This window comes from Urocitellus parryii, chromosome 7, assembly GCF_045843805.1.
Source record: "Urocitellus parryii isolate mUroPar1 chromosome 7, mUroPar1.hap1, whole genome shotgun sequence".
NCBI classification, from domain to species: Eukaryota; Metazoa; Chordata; class Mammalia; order Rodentia; family Sciuridae; genus Urocitellus; species Urocitellus parryii.
In genome coordinates this window covers 134,087,916-134,106,464 of record NC_135537.1, presented here as the reverse complement: position 1 = coordinate 134,106,464, position 18,549 = coordinate 134,087,916, and the positions used below count along the sequence as shown (strand labels likewise).

The window sequence follows — 18,549 nt, the reverse complement described above, 5'->3', positions numbered from 1 at the left end:
TGCAGGCTTGGGCTCCAGGGTCAGGGGGATGATTCAGTGTCCTTCCCAGAGCTCAGGCAAGTTCCCTGATTCCAAACTGTGCTCCAAGCTGGCAGGCACTTGTGCTGGTAGAGCCTCTATACACAGATGGACACTTCCTTCCTGGCTCTGGCTTTATGCAGAGAGGCTGGTTCCTGTTCCTACTCCTTACAGGACTGGGACCTTCTCCCTGGAGGCTCTGTGTTTTCAGGGGATCCAAAAGAAGCAAATCCCAAACTGTTCATATCCCAGAGCCTGCATGGGGCCCAGATGAAAATTCCCAGCAAACTCAAATTCAAAATTAACAAACCACACAGGAAACTCGTCTCTCTTTTTTTGGGGGGGTACTGAAGATTGAACCTAGGGGTACTTAACCACTGAGCCGCATCCCTAGCCCTTTTTTATATTTTAGTTTGAGTCAGGGTCTAACTAAGTGGCTATGTGGCTTGCTAAGACACTGAGGCTGGCTTTGAACTCATGATCCTCCTATCTCAGCCTCCTGAGCTCCTGGGGATTACAGGGGTGCACCACCACACCCAGCAGGAAACTCGTCTTCCCGAGAGGGCCCTAAAGCTGCTTGAAAAACTACAGAGAATAGACTCATTTTAAAAGGACTTTAAAATTAGGTGAGCTTAATTTTCAAAGTTCAAAAGAAAGATTAGGATTGATAAGACAAGAATAGCACATTATGAGAAAAGAACGGGGAGATGTTTAAAAGCCTGAAGTTCTAGAAGGGAAGAATGTAAGTATTGAAATAAAAAATGTGTTAATCTGATGGGTTAACAAGCAGAATAGATGTAGTTGAAAAGAAAATAAGCAAATGAGAATTATCAGCAAATGAGAATTATCAGCAAATGAGAATTATTAGCTGTAATTCTGACTGTGGGCTGAAGGATTGGCATAAATGTAGCCAGGGAAGAGAGTAAAAGTGACGTTTGTGACAGTGCCTGGCTTTAGTGAGCTGTGGTTTGTCAGCTGTTTGCTGGAGTAGGGAGAATGGAGGGACAGGAGGCAGGGCAGTGGGTGGGTCTGACTGTGAAAGGCTTGCAGATTGGGATAAGATCTCCAGTTTTGTCTTGGGGCAATGGAGAGCCAGAGAAGGTTTTGGAGCAGGGTAGACAGAAGTTGCACGCATCACGGTGTTCTGGTGGAGCCCAGAGCAGAAAAGTGGATGGCAGAGGAGGTTAAAACACACTCAGGGTTGGGGTTTGTGGGGTCAGGAGGAAGCGCAAGGGTTGGGGAGAGTGGGGATGGAGGAAGAGCCAGCTCAGACTGAAACCAGACAGTGCCTGTGCTTTGGGGCCAAGTCTCCTGGCTTTACTCCTCTCCCCTAGGGCTTGGCCAGTTTAGTGACATCCTCCATTCCAGCAGGCCTGGGTTCTGCAGGCAAGGCTGGGCGGCCCTTCTGACCATCCTCCCAGGGGTTCCATTCAGAAGGCGGCCTAAGAGCCTTGCTTGCTGAGGCCACAGGTTTCTATCCCAAGCAGGACATGAAAAGGGAGGTGGTTCCTGTCCTTCCTGTGGGACATTTGAGCATGATGGGCTTCCATAGTGGGCTGCCATCTGTTTGGGGGCCTCCCCATTAGCTGGGATGGGCTGGGCTGTCCTTGAATGACACAGCCTGACCCCCACCCAATCCATCCTGCTGGAGCACCGTCCCTACCCACAGGATGTGGACGATGGCAAATCTCTCAAAATAACGGGTCAGTTGGAGCCTGGGCTTTGTAAAAATAGCCCTGGTTCAGCCCAGGCCCAGGCAGGAACTAAATGCAGGCTCTTAAGTAGGAGGCCAGGGATCTCCTAGCTCAGATATTGCCCTCTCTTGCTCCAGGACCAGGACCACATTGTTTTTTTTTGTTTGTTTGTTTTTTTTTAGTGCTGAGGTTGGACCTAGGGCCTTGCACTTGTTAGCATGCATTCAGTTACTGAGCTCCATCCCAACCCTAGGACCACTTTCTGAGTTCAAACAGGCCACATGTGAGGTATGTGGTGAGGGTGGCTTCCCTTACTTCCCTTACTTGGGTGGCTGCCTACAAGGACACTGAGTCCCCTGTGCGGGTGCTTTGAGCTTCTGGCTGCTGTTTGCACCCTGGACTTTGGGACTACCGGGGGAGGTGGATAGCACCCTGTCCGGCCCCCTGTGTTTCTGATGGCCTTGGGCCAGCCCGTGAGGAAGAGGGAGTGAGGCTTTGAGCCCAAGTTCCCACTGCTGGATCAGGCTCTCCCCTCCCACCCTGCTGCCTGTGGCCCTGCCCCCCTGGCCTGGCGTCCTGCCCTGCGGCTCCATTGTCCTAGACCTGTGGGCTCAGCACACGTGAGCTGAGCAGGGCTTCCCCACACCCTGGCCACAGGATGTCCTCCTGCGGGAACTGCTGGGAAAGCCACCCCTACCCAAATCAGGTGGTAGGGCAGCCAGTCTGGCCAGAAAGCTCCCCCCAACAAACAAAGACCACGGGCTGGGGGATGGGCATGGGGGGGGGAGGCTGGGGAAGCTTCTGGCCTGGGCCAGTGTATTTCCTGCAGAGCTGCCTATTGGCTGAATGAGCCTCTGCGGTCCCCATCAGGTACAATTCCTTTGCCAGGAAAATTCCTCCTCTTGTCTCTACCCCTACAGTACCAGGTCCCCCTGAGGACTGGCAGGGGGTCCTCCCTCCTGTGTGGGGCTGGGTGGGGTGGGGTAGTGGTGGGTGAGGCTACAAAGATGGACTCAATCTCCCTCCTGACTCTGGATTTCTTTGTCTCCAAGGGAAAGACACAGCGGGGCAGGCCGTCTATGTCATCTGGGGCAAAATTTTGTACCCTTTGGGGCCTCAGTGGCCCTATCTGTAAAATGGGGACAGAATGATGGGGTTCAGGTGAGCTAAAGGCATGCAGATGCTTGGTGACCTTGGCCAGGCTGGGGCTGGTAGGTGGGGGCAGGGCGTACTGCTTCTGAAAGGAGTCCATCCATGGTTCCGGCTATTCCTTTCCATGCCCACATGAGCAGGCAGAAGCTCAGGGGTCAGAAGGGGGAAGCTCTCTTCTGTTGCCCTGTGGGCCTGAGAGTGGGATGGAGCAGGGCACCCAGAGTCTGGCCAAGGCCTGGGTTACTTGCTTCAGCCTCCTCTGCTTACCCGGTGTGTGCTTTTCGAAGTGCCCCCTTCTTGGGGAAGAAGAGAGCACACCATGGTTCTAGAACCCAGACCTAGTCCTGGTCTTCAGGGCCTCATCTCCCCCTGCTTCCTCCATGGCCTTCCCATGCCACAGCCCAACCCATATCCTTGCTGTCCCCAGCGTGTCCTGACCTTTCTCTGACCTTGGGCACATCAGCTGGGACCTTACCCCTTCCCAGTCTGGCAAGCCTGTGGTGTGATTTAGAGGAAGGACTCTGGCGTCAGCCAAATTGGGGTTTAAATTCTGTCTCAGCCACACTCACTGTGTGACATCACTTCTCTCAGCCTCTATTGTCTCCTTGGTAAGATGAAGATAATAGTGAGAATCCACAGAGAAAATTGTGAATAGGTGGAGGGTGTGTCCCAGGCCTCGCCTACAGTGTTTCAGAAATGATAAGTATAGGTATTAGCAATAGGCATTACGCCCCACCAACCCTTATACGGTACTGCTCAGAAGATCTGGAATTTACATTTTAGTACATACTGTTGACTTGAGGTCTGTCATCACAGTAAACTCCTATGCACGCTTCAGTGCCCAGCGTGGACATCACTGCCGTCATGAAACCTCGGTTCACTATCCGGGTGGGACGTGGTGCTCCTTGCTGGTTCTCCAGCCATTTAGCCCTTTAAGTGGGGCAACCTATGGATGGGATTAGACAGGGGGCATCCCCTACTCTGATCTTTCCATCCACCCCCCACCTGGCACAGACAGGCACAGAGAAAGCAATTTGTCCTCTGCCCTAACGTGTGTAAATCCTGATGCCCCTGAAATCTCCTTCCTGCCCACATCCTAATCTGATCTCAGGCAGTTCCTGGGAGGCAGGTTCAGCAGGAAAACATTCTTTTTCTAGATTTGAGGAAATAATATCCGGCTGTGACTGATCTACACAAGGGCCCAGTGTTGACCGGGCTGGCCAGCTCTGGGCAGGGCGTGAAGCACCTTACCCATGTTATCTCATCTAGGACTCCAGTAGGAGCCCAGGGGAGCTGCTATTTTTATCTTCATTTTACAGATGAGGAAGTTGGCGTGCCGGAGCTGGCTCCTACTGGCTCATGAGAGTCGATTGTTAGATTTTCAGGAATCGTGCGAGTGGTTGTTAGATGCAACCATTGTTAAAAACTAAGTTATATAAACTTACTATTAAATAATTTATATTAAAACCAGACAATACGTTTTCAAACGTCATCACTTCCTACTTATTTTACTACTTTATTATCTGTGCTCTGATGGTTAATCATGTTATATTTTCTGAGGGGAAAGAACCACACAATGGTGGGTCACGGCACATCTCTTCCCAGCTCTGAGAGGTGATGTGACATCGGCCACAAGCAGGAGTTTACACCATGGAGATTGGCAGAGGCTGCCTAGCAGATTCCCCCTCCCGGGTTCCCTTTTTAGAGAGCCAGTTGTTACACACTTACCAGCACACCATGGAAGGGGAGACCCAGAAAATTTGCTGCCTGGCCAGGGTTGCCCAGGTAGGGAGGAACAGAGCCGCACTTGACTACAAGCAGTGTCTCTGGCGCCCAGCTTTGTGCACCTCTGTGCTGATCCTGCCCAAGGCCTGAATCACTCAGAACTGGATTAACAGGTCCCCCAACCCACCCATACACACCTGCTGTCCTGCTCTGGGCTGGAATAAGACAGGGACAACCCCACCTTTCCAGCCTAGTCAGGAGACCTCTGCCCTCTGCCTTCTCTCTCCTTGTTCACCCCCGTCCCTGCCCTCTTCCTTCCCTTGCCTCTTTTAGTCCCCGTCTCCCTGGGGACTCGGGTCCATGGAGGGAGCAGCTGAGCCCATGACCACATTCAGCCTGGTGGTCATCGGCAGCCCACTGGGCCTTTGTCTGGCCATCTGCCTGTCAGCTGTGGGACCGCCTTCTGTGGGGAGGGAGGGGGCTGCCTTGCTATGTGACCTAGGGTCTACCCTGCCTCCTCCTAGGTCTCTTCATTCCTGTGACCGTTAAACCCCTTCCTGTCACTGACGGGGGGCCTCCCTGTGAAGTCCTCTAAGGCTCTACTGCTCCCTTGTTCTGGAAGAACCAAACCAGCTCAGCTTCCTCTAGTATTCCCCTTCTCACCCCTGGAGTCACGCTAGTCTCAGTGGGCCACACTGTTCTACCCTCTCTGGCCTCTCAACGCTGTCTCTGCCCTTTGCCCTCTTGGTCCCTCGCCCCAGCCTCTCCTCGCCTCTTTGCTTTTTCTCAAACATGCTAAGTACACTCTTGTCCCAGGCCCTTTGCACTCGCTGTTCTTACCCTTATGGTAGCATGATTTATTTCCTCACCTCCTCTGTATCTTTGCTGAAATGCCACCTTTTCTGATACTTCTTTTTTAAATTTTTTAAAAATACATATATTTGTATATTTATTTATTTATTTTATTATTTTTTTAATATTTATTTTTTAGTTCTCAGCAGACACAACATCTTTGTTGGTATGTGGTGCTGAGGATCGAACCCGGGCCGCACGCATGCCAGGCGAGCGCGCTACCACTTGAGCCACATCCCCAGCCCCCTTGTATATATATTTAGTTGGACACAATACTTTATTTATTTATATGTGGTGTTGAGGATCCAACCCAGTGCCTCATGCGTGCTAGGCGAGTGCTCTACCACTGAGCCACATCCCCAGCCCAATCCTTCTATTTTAAACAGAAACCTCTGCTTTCTCTTTCTCTATTTTATGCATGTTTTTTTTTTTTTTTAGTCTCCTGTTTCTGCCCTTTTACCTTCCTTAGCACCTATCACCATCTGATAAACTGTTATTTATTTATTGTCTATTCTCCTCACTAGAAAGAAAGCTCCGAGAGGGCAGGAACTTTGTTTATTCATTGCTGTATCCCAAACACCTAGAACATTACCAGGTACATTATAGGGACCAAGAACATTTCAGTTGAATGAATAGATGAATGAATGCATGACAGGGTTACAAACTGTCAGGAAGCCTCTGCAGCCTGGGAGTGAAGGTAGCTGGGTGATCTGGCAGGTACTGAGAGCTGCCGTGCCAGGCCCAGTCCTGCCCTGATTGGCTGTGTGAACTTAGGTAGATCCCTTCATCTCTCTGAACCAAGTACAATAAAGAGAGCTACGTGGGGGCTGGGGATGTGGCTCAAGTGGTAGCACGCTCGCCTGGCATGTGTGCGGCTCGGGTTCCATCCTCAGCACCACATACAAACAGAGATGTTGTGTCCGCCGAAAACTAACTAACTAACTAAATAAATTCTCTCTCTCTCTCTTAAAAAAAAAAAAAAAGAGAGAGAGAGCTATGTGGCAAAGTGTAAGGAACATGGGCTCTGGAGGTCAAGATTCCCACGAGGACATTTATTGCCTGTGGGGTCTTGATAAGTCACCTTCCATCTCTGAACCTGTCTCCTCATTGGGGCGGTGGGTGGTGAGCTGAAATACGGTGGTGCGCCCTGACCACAGCACTTGGTGTAAAGAAAATGGCAAAATGGACATGCATTGAAGAGGATGTGGTCTCTGTATCACCCTAACCCAGCCAGGCTTTTCTCCCTCCCTGGGGCAGGGGCTCAGCTTCCTTGGTCGGGGTCCAGGCTGAGCTTTGTATCATGGGCACTTGGCCTTGGGTAGCTGGGCCCAGCCTAGGGACCCTGTGCCGCCCCTCCAGCTCTCCTCTCCCCGCACAGTGTTCATCTGCAGCTTCATGGTGGCTGCCCCCATCTTCGGCTACCTGGGTGACCGCTTCAACAGAAAGGTGATCCTCAGCTGCGGCATTTTCTTCTGGTCAGCAGTCACCTTCTCCAGCTCCTTCATCCCCCAGCAGGTGAGGCCCACCCTCCTGGCCCCTCCATTGGGTGACGAGGCTTTGTTCGCCTTGATTGGGAGTTTTGGCTCCTTAGCTTAAACCCTGGACGGTGCCTTAACAGTGCAGAAGGCAGGGGTGGGGGGGTCTTCACTGCTTTTGTAAATCAACTGTGCAGATAGGTCTAGCCCCAGGTGGCTGTAACTGAGGGCCGTGCAGCCTGGGTGAAATCCTGACTCTTTCTGAGCCTCCCTCTGACTTGGGAAAGGTACAAGGAATGTGGACACAAATCTGGCCTAGGGGTGAGGACCTTGGCTTCTAGCCCTGGGCCTGCTATGTGACCCTGGGTGAGTCCCTTCCCCTTTCTGTTTCTTGTTCAATTTGCCCTTTGTCAGATGGCCAGCCACGTGCTTGAGTCCAAGTTCCAGGGAAGGAAGCATCAATTCAAATAAAGATGCTTCTCGCTTTGGCTCTCACAGTCCTGGGCTGGAGTATCCCAACTCTTGTTGCCCACTCAGCTTTGGGACCTGGAACAACTCTGAGCCTCAATTTCCTCATTATTAAAATGGGGATAATACTTGAAAGTTTCTTGTGAGAAACAAGTAAGTGAATGAACGTCCAGATCCTGGAACATGGAAAATGTTCAACACAGCTCTATTTCTGTTCTTTCTTCCAAAGAGGAGATATGTTGCCCTGGGAGGTAGTGAGTTTCCCCATCAGTAGGAGTATTCAAGCAGAGGGTGGGCCATCATGGACAGCTGCTGTAGAGAGAGGTGGAGGAAGAAAGGGAAAGTCGGGATCTGTGTTCAAGAACTTTCAGTTTGGCCCTGACCTTGGGAGCCTGGGTTGGGCAGATGTGACAGGAGTCCCTGGCTTGGAGCCTTAAGACCTGCAATATGCTGAGTTCTCATGAAAGACAGCACAGCTTCTTGCAATCTGTGGGGTCGGGGAAACCTTCCTGGAGGAGGTAGCACTTGAGCCAGGCAGTTGGGACTGGGAGGCTAGGTCTGTTGGTGACGATGTCCTGGACAGAGGAGTACACTCACAGGTGCCGAATGGCAGAGGTGTCGGGAGAACCAGGAGGTGAGTGTTTTGGCTGGAAAGAAGGCAGGGATTGATTCATGGGGGGGACTGGTGTGCCTGTTGAGCCCTGGAAAAGTTTCAACAAGGACAAGGTCAGGGTCAGATTCACACTGATGAAGGGGAGAGTGAAGATGAGGGCAAAGAACCTACAGATTTGTGGGGAACAACTTTGCTTCATGGGGGAGGGTCAGGCTTAGGGGAGTTCCAGGCCCAGTGCCAGGTGCAGCCTGGCAGCCACAGTAGGATATGGAGACTGGACCAGAAGCCTCTCGGGCCTCCCTGGGCCTTGTCCTGCCCCAAGGAGACCCCTGAGGCTGCTTCTGGAACTGACCAGTGAATACTGGACCACAATAACAAGATTTGGTTTCCTTATGAGTTGGGGAGATAAGATGAACAAAGGCAGAGGAACAGATCACTTCCAATTAATCTGTAAATTCATTGCAATCACAGCCCGAGTCCCATGGGGGTTTTTGGTGGACCTTGGCAATGTGATTCTGGAGTTAATTTGGCAGAGAAAATGCCCAGGAACAGCCAAGAACAATGTGAAAAATAACAACGAGAGGGGAATTTGTCCTATCAGTTATCAAATTAATGACTATTCTAACTACAGTAGCCGAGGGATAGACTTAGAGATCAATGAAACTGACTCCTTGTGTCTACCCGGCTTTAATGTAAGATAGAAGTTGCATCTCAGATCCAGTGGCTTGGGGAGAACTATCTATATCTGGATCAAAAATAAAGTTTGATCTGGTTTTCAAACCATACTGCAAAATGAATTCCAGATAGGCGAAAAGTTAAGCCAAAACACAAGCTAAAAATCTGGAACTATAAATCAATAAGGAAAAGACAAATAACCCAGTAGAAAAACAAGCCCCAGGATCATTATAGGCCTTTCCAGGAGAAAACACACAAGTGGCCAATAAATGTAGGAAGGGATGGCTCAGCCTCTCGAGTAATCAGGGAAATGCAAATTAAAACAACAATGAGATACCATTTCACACCCATCAGATTGGCGACAATTAAAAAGGCTGACAATACCAAGTGTTATTACAGCTGTGGGGAATCCGGGACTCAGGCGCTGTTGGTGGGGAGTGTAAATTGGTAGGAGTCTCTTTGGAGATCAGAATGGCAAGAAATTGTAAAATTCTCCCTGTGCACCCTGCTTGGCCCAGCCTTATATGGACAAGAGAGCAACTCTAACTTGTGGGCTCGAGTGTGCATGGGTGCTCGCTGTAATACTGTCCTAGAAAATAAAAGAGGAAGCTGTCTAGGGGACTGCACAGATAAATGGGGTGTATTAATACTGTGAGACTCTGGGCAGTGGAAGGATGAACTAGATCTGTGCTAACCAGTGCAAATGGGTTTCAAAAAGATAAGAATGAACGGGAAAGCAAGTGGCGGGATTTGGGATGGTCCCTTTTACGTGCATGTTTTCCAGGCACACAGAGGACACTGAGTGCTGTTTATTGGTACCTACATGTGCAATGCAGGCACAGACGGATTCATAGCAAGTACACGGTCCCATGGGCTTCCGTGGGTGCAGTGGCTGGCTACTGCGCTGAGGATGATTGACGCATCTCCCCACCTCTCATCCTCTCTCTCAAACGGAACACACATAAAATAGAAGAGAAATGTTTTTGTGTTTCGGGGATGGAGTAGACCTTCCTGAACAAGGCTTTCAGGAAAAATCAACAGATTTGACGGCATCAAATCAAAGAGAACATCCGGAAGCCTGCAAAAGGGTGTAAACTCTCCATAAACAAAGTGGAGAGAAAAATGACAGAAGCTGGCGGGGACACAGATGATAAAGGAGCAAGCTCTGTGGAGAAAAAGCTAATATAAATCAATACAGAAAAAAAAAAAACCCAGACAGCCCAGAGGCAAAGGCTATGGGCAGATGAGACCCAGGAAGAGAATCAGGCAAAGAGCTAAGGGAAGACCAGGAGTCTTCAGGGAGTGGGTGACATAGCTACAGAAACAAGGGGGTCAAGGTGAAGGGCCAGCACTGTAGCAGAGGATCTGCCAGGAGCCAGAGGGGGAGGCTGGATGTGGGCGATGCTGGCCGGATGGGTGGTCAGGGTGGGGCTGGGGAAAGATGACCAGGCTGGGTTCTCAAGCCCTGGGCAGCTGGGGGGACCGAGGGGGCAGGTCCACATCAAAGGGGTAGGACCACCGGCAGCTGGCATGGCCCCACCCTTCCCAGCTCAGCTGGCTTTGCCCTTTGATGTGTGTGGGGGGAGGGACTCTGAGTCCTCTGGGCTGCTCTACGCGTTCCCTGCTCACACTGGGCTCTCAGTGCTGCCAGGATTGGCCCACCTGCCCTACTTGGGGGATGAGCACAGAGTTGAGGAGTGACCTGCGGCTCCTAAGTTGGGGCCAGGATCGGGGAAGAAGTCTCCCAGGTAGAGACACAGGCTTATATTCCTAGTGCTTATGGGGACCAAGAGCCATACTGCTCTCAACCTGGGTGTCGGGGTAACCTGAAGCCCGGGTGGCCTGGGGTTGGAGTCACCGCTGAGGCAAAGGTTGGGTTCCATCTTCTCCCCTGGCTCCTGGACCCTGAAGGGCATGGGGTGCACAGTGGAGGCAAGGATGTGCAGGCCGAGGAGCAGGGCAGGGCCGTCCCCAACATTGTCTGTCGTTCCCCTATAGTATTTCTGGCTGCTGGTCCTGTCCCGGGGTCTGGTGGGCATTGGCGAGGCCAGCTACTCCACCATCGCGCCCACCATCATTGGCGACCTCTTCACCAAGAACACGCGCACACTCATGCTGTCTGTCTTCTATTTTGCCATCCCACTGGGCAGGTGAGAGGGGAGGTGTCTTGGTTTGGGTGAGGATCCGGGAGGGGTCTTCCCACCACCCCCTCAGTGAACCAGACACTTGAGTAGTCAGCCTTGGAGGATTCTCTGACCCGATGCCTGGCTGACTGGCTAGCTGAGTGGCGAGGGCAGGTGGCCTGCCCCGTAGACCAGGGAGCACACCGCACCCCAGTCCCTGTCTCTGCATACGCTGACATGTGTCTGTCTCCTCTGCAGCGGCCTGGGCTACATCACTGGCTCCAGTGTGAAGCAAGCGGCTGGAGACTGGCACTGGGCCCTGCGGGTAAGGCCTAGGTACCCTCCCAGGAGGTCACCCCCCCCAGTCCAGCCCTTGCCCCTGCTGGTCCAGAGATGCCAGCTTTGCCCAGGCTAGGGCACAGGCCTTGAGCAGACTTTCCAGGGGCAACCTGGCCTCTGCGGTCTTGTCCTTCTAGATTAGTCCAGATTGAGGTCTCTGGGGAGTTGGACAGCCTCACTGCCCTCAGGGCCTCAGTCTCAGGGTTGGAAACATCCCTAACCCCCACCCCCACCCCTGCCCAGCCCCAGGTTGACAGGACGAAGGATTCTCTCACCGTGTCAGGAAATTCCAGATCCATGGCGGAGCTTCCTGCTTCCAGTCCTGGCTCTGTGCTAGGGTGAGGCTGGGACAAGACCTCTATGTGGAGGCCCTTGGGGTCTGGAGCCACTTCCTGTCCCGCCAGAGGGTTGGGGGCAAGTTACCAAGGCCCCAGGACAGTGCAATCGGAGGAAACAGAGATCCCCCGTCTCTCGGAGGAGCGGAAGCCTAAGACAAAGTGTTTTTTCCTCAAAAGCAGGAAGGGAGCAGCCTCCGTGGAATTTCTTGGTGGGGGGCGAGAGGGGCTGGCATGGATAGGAACTCCCCAGCCCAAGGGCTCCCAGGCCTGTGGGGGTGGGGACAAATTTCTCTTTTCTCATGGGTTAGTGGATTCAGGGATTGTTGTGTAGGAATCTGGGCTGCTGTGAGGCCCCTCTCCTGTAGGGGACAGAGACCTGCGGCATTGGAGTCAGTTCTTGACACTAGGCTGGACACAGGGAAGACCCAAAGTGACCCACATGGGCATCTCTCAAGGATAGCCTACTTGATCTATTAGCTGGAGGTTTCATGCACGGCCAGTCACTTCCCAGTGCCCCAAGGGGTGAGGAAAGGGTCTGGGGAACACTCCCAGCCCCAGGGTATTGGGCAGGGCTTGTCTTTGGCTCTCCACCCTCAGGAACTTTCTCTTTCCTCCCCCAAGATTGTCATTCCATCTCTCTCCATCTCCACATCTTTGTCTTTCCATTGTTCATTCAAGCATCCATGTATCCCTCCCTCCTTCCTTTCAGCCTATCAGTCTTTCTTGCCTCCTCCTCTCTGGATGGGACAGTTCACTTTGAACCCCAGAGCCCTTCTCTGACCTCATCCCCAGTCACTTTCCTCAGTGGTCCTGCCAGGAAGGCTGGACGGGTCTTAGTCCAGAGGAAGGGTCTGGAACCTAGGGAAGGCGTGGCAAACAAAGCTCACAGGGCCCTAGTGTCCTGATTTCATGCTTCCCGCTCTGCCAGGTGTCCCCTGTCCTGGGCATGATCACAGGAACACTCATCCTTGTCCTGGTCCCAGCCACCAAAAGAGGTCATGCCGACCAGCTCGGGGGACAGCTCAAGGCACGGACATCGTGGCTCCGGGACATGAAGGCTCTGATCCGAAAGTGAGTACTGCTGGGAGGAGTCTGGTAGGGAGAAGGAGGGGTGCGGCCACGTGAGGGCCCTGCTCTTGGGGTAGCCCTCCCAGGACCCTCACCCGGACACCTGCCATCTGGGTGTCTGCAGTGCTGGCAGTGACATTTTGGCCCCTAGACTTGGTTATTCCTGCAGCTTGAAGCCTCACCCTGGAGCCTGTGTGGGGTGAGGCCTGTCTGGGGGAGACAGGCTTTTACCTGGGTGTGGGGGGGAGAAGAGGCAGCCTCCTGGGCCACCATGCTTGGGGCTGCTTACTCCAGCTGCTGGGGCTTCTGGCCTCAGCTCAGTGTCATTGCCCTGGCCTTTCCCCAGCCGCAGCTACGTCTTCTCCTCCCTGGCCACGTCGGCCGTGTCCTTCGCCACAGGGGCCCTGGGCATGTGGATCCCGCTCTATCTGCACCGTGCCCAAGTTGTGCAGAAGACAGCAGAGCCATGCAGCAGCCCGCCCTGCGGGGCCAAGGACAGGTAGGCCTTGCTCAGCTGGACCCTGGGTGGTGAGGAACACTGGATGAGAGGGCACCTCTGCCCCAGCCATGTCCCCCTCCACTCACACCTTACTCCACTCATACCCTACACTATCTTGTGTCCTCATAGCCTCATCTTTGGGGCCATCACCTGCTTTACGGGCTTCCTGGGTGTGGTCACTGGTGCAGGAGCTACGCGTTGGTGCCGCCTGAGGACCCAGCGGGCCGACCCACTGGTGTGTGCTGTGGGAATGCTGGGCTCCGCCATCTTCATCTGCCTGATCTTCGTGGCTGCCAAGAGCAGCATTGTGGGCGCCTATGTGAGTGTAGGGGGGCAGGAGGCTCGGGGGCTTGGAAGTGCAGTTTGACTCATTGAACCCTCTGTCCCCACGGGGAGGCTCTTGTCCTCTGGTCGCCTGCCTGCCTTTGCTCAGTTCAGGGCCTCTGGGTGTCCTTCAGCGCTGTGGGCATGGCTTGACCCATTCCTCAAGAGCCTGACCATCAGGAGGTGGGGGTCCCCTGGGAGGGTTGGAGGCTTTGGGGCTCCATGATAGGAGCCAGTATGATGGGGCTGCCAGTGGGTGGAGGGCTTGCCTGATGATTGTTCTCTCTCTCTCTCCTGGCTAGATCTGTATCTTCGTTGGGGAGACACTGCTATTTTCTAACTGGGCCATCACTGCGGACATCCTCATGGTGAGCCGGGCAGGCTGAGGTCACCATGTGCTGACCCAGACCTTAACCTCACAGGGGCAGCTGGGATGGGGGGAGTGAGGAGGTGGGAGAGCTGGCAGGGCTCAGCAGGGAGGCCTGCTGGGAGGGTGAACCCAGAGGCAGGGAGTGGATTAGAGATTTGGAGGTCTACACCAGGGCAGGCCCTGAAAACAGCGGTTGAGCCGGCAGCCAGGATAAAATGTGGGGGTGGGAAAGGGAGTTGTCTGGAGGCTCAGGTTTGTGGCTGGGAGGCTGGTGGTGCCAGGCTGGCACCGAGGTGGTGCTGCCTGCCAGCACTCCTCCCCCAGGGTCTGAAAGTCCGTGGACTCTGCCCTCCCGGCTCAGCCTGGGTCCCAGGCACGCCTGCCTGCCTGTGGGCCTGTGGCTGGGCTGGATGGACAGAGGCCGTCTTCACAGGGCCAACAATGGGCTGCAGACCAGCAGGCCAGGGACAAAGGGCTGTCTGAGCAGCCGGCAGGGGCTTGTGTCCCTGGGTGGGGATGGGAGCAGCCTGGGAGGAGCCAGGAGTGGGCAGTGGGTCTAGTTACTTGTGGTACTCTGGGTGGGGGGCAGGGTGGATATGACCCTTGTTCCTTGGGGACCCTCCTGGTCAGGGTCAGGAGAGGACTAAGAGAAGAAGTACAGAGGACCGGCATGGGGGAGAATGCCCGGAGGTGTAGGGGAGAGAGATACTGAGGGTGCTCTGAGTCTGGCCTGGAAACATGGGACTGCCCAGGAGGTCACATTCTGTCTGGCACTGGGCCCCTGCTAGCCCTCTGCTTCAGGAAGTCTGCCCTGCCCCGCCCCAAGCCTCCCTCTTCTTTGCTTCCCCTTGCCATCGCTCTTTGTCCCCCATCAGGCCATGTCTGGGTGGAGGTGGTGGGCTTCTGACTCAGTTCTGTGTCTCAGTGCAGGGCTGGGTGGTGGCAGGGGTTGGATGGCCCCAGAGTGAAGCAGGGAGCCAGTCCGTGTGCGTCAAGAGCCCTTGGTGCCAGGCAGCACTTCCTCCCTGTCTCATTCCCAGGGGCAGCCCCGGACAGCTGCTGACAAGGTCTGGATCCCAGGGAAATCATGTCCCAGTTTATTAAGTGTCACAGTTAAGTGACTAATTATTGCTGGAAATGGGGCCACGCAATCTAATCTAACCTGGGAGATCCAGGTCTCTCTCCCCCAGTTACGGTGCCTGGTGGATGCTGACTGCTCCCACATTGTCCACAACCTTGAGCTGGTGAGGCTGGGCTCAGGGACAAAGGGCACCCCCTGCCTGCTTTGCTCTTCTGCCACCCTTTCTGTCTTGACTTGGAGAGGGGTCAGAGCCTGCTTGGACTGATGGGGGTGTGTCTGAGGCCCAGCAATTCTTGGCATTTAGTACTTGGGGTGCCCATAGATTCAAGAGGAAGTTTTTCTGGTCAGGGCCCTGTTCCACATGTCCCCACTGTCCCAGCCTTAGTCTTGCTTGGTCTACATGGAGGGGGACACAAGATGTTTGGTGGGAGGTGAGGGCAAGAGGTCACAGTTCTAGTTCTAGAACTGCAGGACTCCGTGTGATCCACAGGAATGGCTGGCTCCTCTCTGGGCATCAGTGTCCACTGACCATAGCACCTAGCTCCCTGCCAAGTGCAGAACATCCTGAGCAGAGGGAGAGTGGGTCGGGGAGGTGGCAGCTCTTCCTCAGGGTTCAGCTTCCCAAAGGCTCAAAGAGCTCTGGCCTGAAGAAGCTGGTGTGGGCTGGTCCTGGGGAACCCCCAAACTGTTCTCTCCTTGACTGGATGTGGTAAGGATAGAGATGAAGGTTTCTGTCTCTGAGATGAAGGGAGGTCTAGAGGAGGACAGAGTGGCCTGGGCTGGGGACAGTAGTGACCAGAGCTGTTTGTGGGTATGACACAGCTCCAGGCAGGAAGAGCAGAGGAACCACAGGGACAGCCATACCTACAGGGTAGGCAGGGAAGGAGAGGGCAGGGGAAGGGGACAGAGGAACCCCCAGGGGCAAGGGGAAGACACCAGGGCAGGAGTCCGAGGCAGTAGGGGCTTTAGAAGTGTCATACTGTAGGAATAGGACTGGGCGTGGGGTGGGCCTGGCCCCTCCGGCCACTGACTGCCTCTGTCTCCTGCAGTACGTGGTCATTCCCACCCGCCGGGCCACTGCGGTGGCCTTGCAGAGCTTCACCTCTCATCTGCTGGGCGATGCCGGAAGCCCCTACCTCATAGGCTTTGTGAGTGGCTCAGAGAGTGGGACTGGCCTGGGGAGGTTGGGCGAATTCAGGAGGTGGCCCTGCCCTCACCCCCGTCCCCACCAAATCCTCACAGATCTCGGACCTGATCCGCCAGAGCACCAAGGACTCCCCGCTCTGGGAGTTCCTGAGCCTGGGCTATGCCCTCATGCTCTGCCCCTTCGTCGTGGTCCTGGGTGGCATGTTCTTCCTCGCCACTGCTCTCTTCTTCCTCAGTGACCGTGCCAAGGCTGAGCAGCAGTGAGTGGGGCAGGGGGTGGCCCTGTGAAGCAGGGACAGCGTGGCAGCCCCTCCACGCTGTCCTGGGGTGGGGGTAACCTGATGCTGTAGTCCAGGGCCCAGCCCCACCACACCTCGGCCACAGGCCTTGCCAAGGTCCAGCTCCCAGCCTCCATCACACACTGGGCCAGTAGTGGCCCCAGGTAGTCTGCAGTGGTTCTAGATGGGGTTTGGGTTCCTAGGTCCAGGGTTTTCAGAGCTGGGACCCTCTAACCTTCCTTTTCCTCTCATTTTCTGACTTCTTTCTCCTCTTCTCTTTACTCCTCTCTTTCTCTCTCTCTCCTCACCCCTGGGCTCTCCCACCTCCCCCTGGGGTTGACGAGGTCCCTGCCCAGCACCTCCGGTCAGCCGGCCCCTGCGATGCGATGTGCCAGAGCTGTGCCCGGGCCCGGCCCCCGCTGATGCGCCACCCTGACCCCCGCCCGTCTCTCCCCCAGGGTGAACCAGCTGGTGATGCCACCCGCATCCATGAAAGTCTGAGGTGGTGAGTGCAGGCCACAGGCCCGTGGGAGAGGGACAGGGTATTAGCGGAGCAACTTCCCTGACATCCCGGAGAAGCTCATCCCACCAACCTTGGGTTTGGTCTCTTCTTGCAGTGTTGCCCCGAGATTACTGATTTAGGCAAGGTAGGCAGGCTTCTGTTAGATTAGCTCCCTCCCTCCCTCAGAAGCGCTGAGGTTGTGGGTCTGGGCTGGGACTGACCAGGAACTCCCCAGCTTTGCACTTCCAAATCTTCCTAGAGCTGGCAGAGCCCAACTCCTGCTGTGATCTTCCTTAGGGCCTGGCCTCAGGAACTAGAGCTTCCTGGCAGTGCAAGACCAGTCTCGGCCTCCAGAGGAAGGCCTGTTGGCCCAAACAGCAAGGAAATGAAGGAGGGAAGGCTTGGAATGTGCCCCCAAAGCCTCACCTCTGACCTAACATCTCCCCCTTCAGGTGCTGCTGGGACAGTGAAGAACCCTCGCTCCTCCCTAGTCTGGGAGATGTCCTTCAGCATCCCGGACCTATAGGGCTGTCTCAAAGCTTTCTGTGTGACTCACAGCTGGGCACCCATTCTCTATGGCCTAGGACTGCTGAGTGGCCCTGGCTCCAAGAGGAGGCTGCGTCCTCAGTTAACCTGGAAGGCTGTGTGTGTTGGAGCCACTCAGTTGGACAGATTCCCAGTCCTGGGTTTGGGTTTCAGGGGCCCTGGGGCCAAGGGAGAAGACAGCCCCAAGTGGGAGTGTTGGGAGAACCTGGCCTGCCACCAGCTTATGTGATCTTGGGCAAGCCCCTGCCCTCCCAAGGTCATGGGGCCAGGGGGCTGGACTTCCCCACACAGTATGTTGGGCAAGGCACTCTACACAGCTTTGAAGACCCAGTGGGTGCTGGACTATACCAAGAAGATATGGCTCAGGCCTCAGAGCCACAATTCAAATTCTGAAGCCCCATGAAGGGCTTGGCACAGAGACCATGCTCTGACCTTGGATTCAAGCTGGCACATGGAACCCAGCACCCTTCACTGGGTGCTTCCTACCCTGGCTGGTCACTCTGGAGGACACTTGTCCCTGCTGCCTTAGGCTGGCTCTTCACCTGGAGGTCTCAGGTGAGGACTGTCCCTTTACAGGGAGCTGGCAGCAGCTGTACACCCGGCTTGAAATCTCTGGGAGCTACCCATTAGCCCACCTCTGCTGGACCCCTGGAGCACCTTCACTGACACCCCACAGACAGCCAGGGGCCCACTCCCTCCCTCCAGGCTGGCTGAGCCTTTTCCAAGGATGAGGCCCAGAGAGCAATTCCCAGAACCCAGGGGGCAGTAGCCAGTGCTCTGGCTGCTGGAGGACGCAGCTATGCACTCAGCTTCCTGCCCAGGAGATGGTCTGTGGAGGCTGAGGCCTGTCCAGTAGCCAACACCACCAGCCACAGGCTGCAGTGGTTCACAGGCACGCGCATACACACACTCCCAGCTGACTCTGGGGCGGGGGGCAGGCCTTCACCCAGTCCCATCTCTGTACACACACTTATCCTTGAAACCACACACTAAGGTAAAGCTGCCACCTCACACCAGCCCCTGGGGAAGCTGATCCCCACCGCCTCCATACCCCCTTGCACATTTGCTGCAATCAAGGTGGCTCTGGTCCAGGGGGGGCTGTCATGGCCCATAGGAGACCCTGAGCTTGGACAATGCTCCCTTTGCCCCTTAGTTACTGGCTGGCTGTGGCTTCAGTGGTGTTAGCTAGTGGAATACCCACCCCACCAAGCTCTGGGGCACCCTGGGGGCTAGACAAGGGAGTGGGGTGGGGATGGTATCCCC

At 54.8% G+C, this 18,549-nt stretch overlaps 1 protein-coding gene across 1 annotated transcript in view; it reads left to right on the top strand.

Annotated features, from left to right (window-relative positions):
* The window catches only part of Spns2 (SPNS lysolipid transporter 2, sphingosine-1-phosphate), a 36,536-nt gene extending 18,041 nt beyond the window's left edge, over nt 1–18,495 (top strand). Inside the window, exons 3-13 of the mRNA XM_026393904.2 lie at nt 6,820–6,956; nt 10,671–10,822; nt 11,054–11,120; nt 12,401–12,543; nt 12,887–13,039; nt 13,169–13,358; nt 13,666–13,731; nt 15,864–15,962; nt 16,057–16,220; nt 16,697–16,743; nt 17,193–18,495. Of these exons, the coding sequence (XP_026249689.1) occupies nt 6,820–6,956; nt 10,671–10,822; nt 11,054–11,120; nt 12,401–12,543; nt 12,887–13,039; nt 13,169–13,358; nt 13,666–13,731; nt 15,864–15,962; nt 16,057–16,220; nt 16,697–16,739 (1,214 nt within the window). The 3' untranslated portion in view covers nt 16,740–16,743; nt 17,193–18,495. The remainder of the gene's footprint in view (nt 1–6,819; nt 6,957–10,670; nt 10,823–11,053; nt 11,121–12,400; nt 12,544–12,886; nt 13,040–13,168; nt 13,359–13,665; nt 13,732–15,863; nt 15,963–16,056; nt 16,221–16,696; nt 16,744–17,192) is intronic.
* Nucleotides 18,496–18,549: the final 54 nt, after the last annotated feature.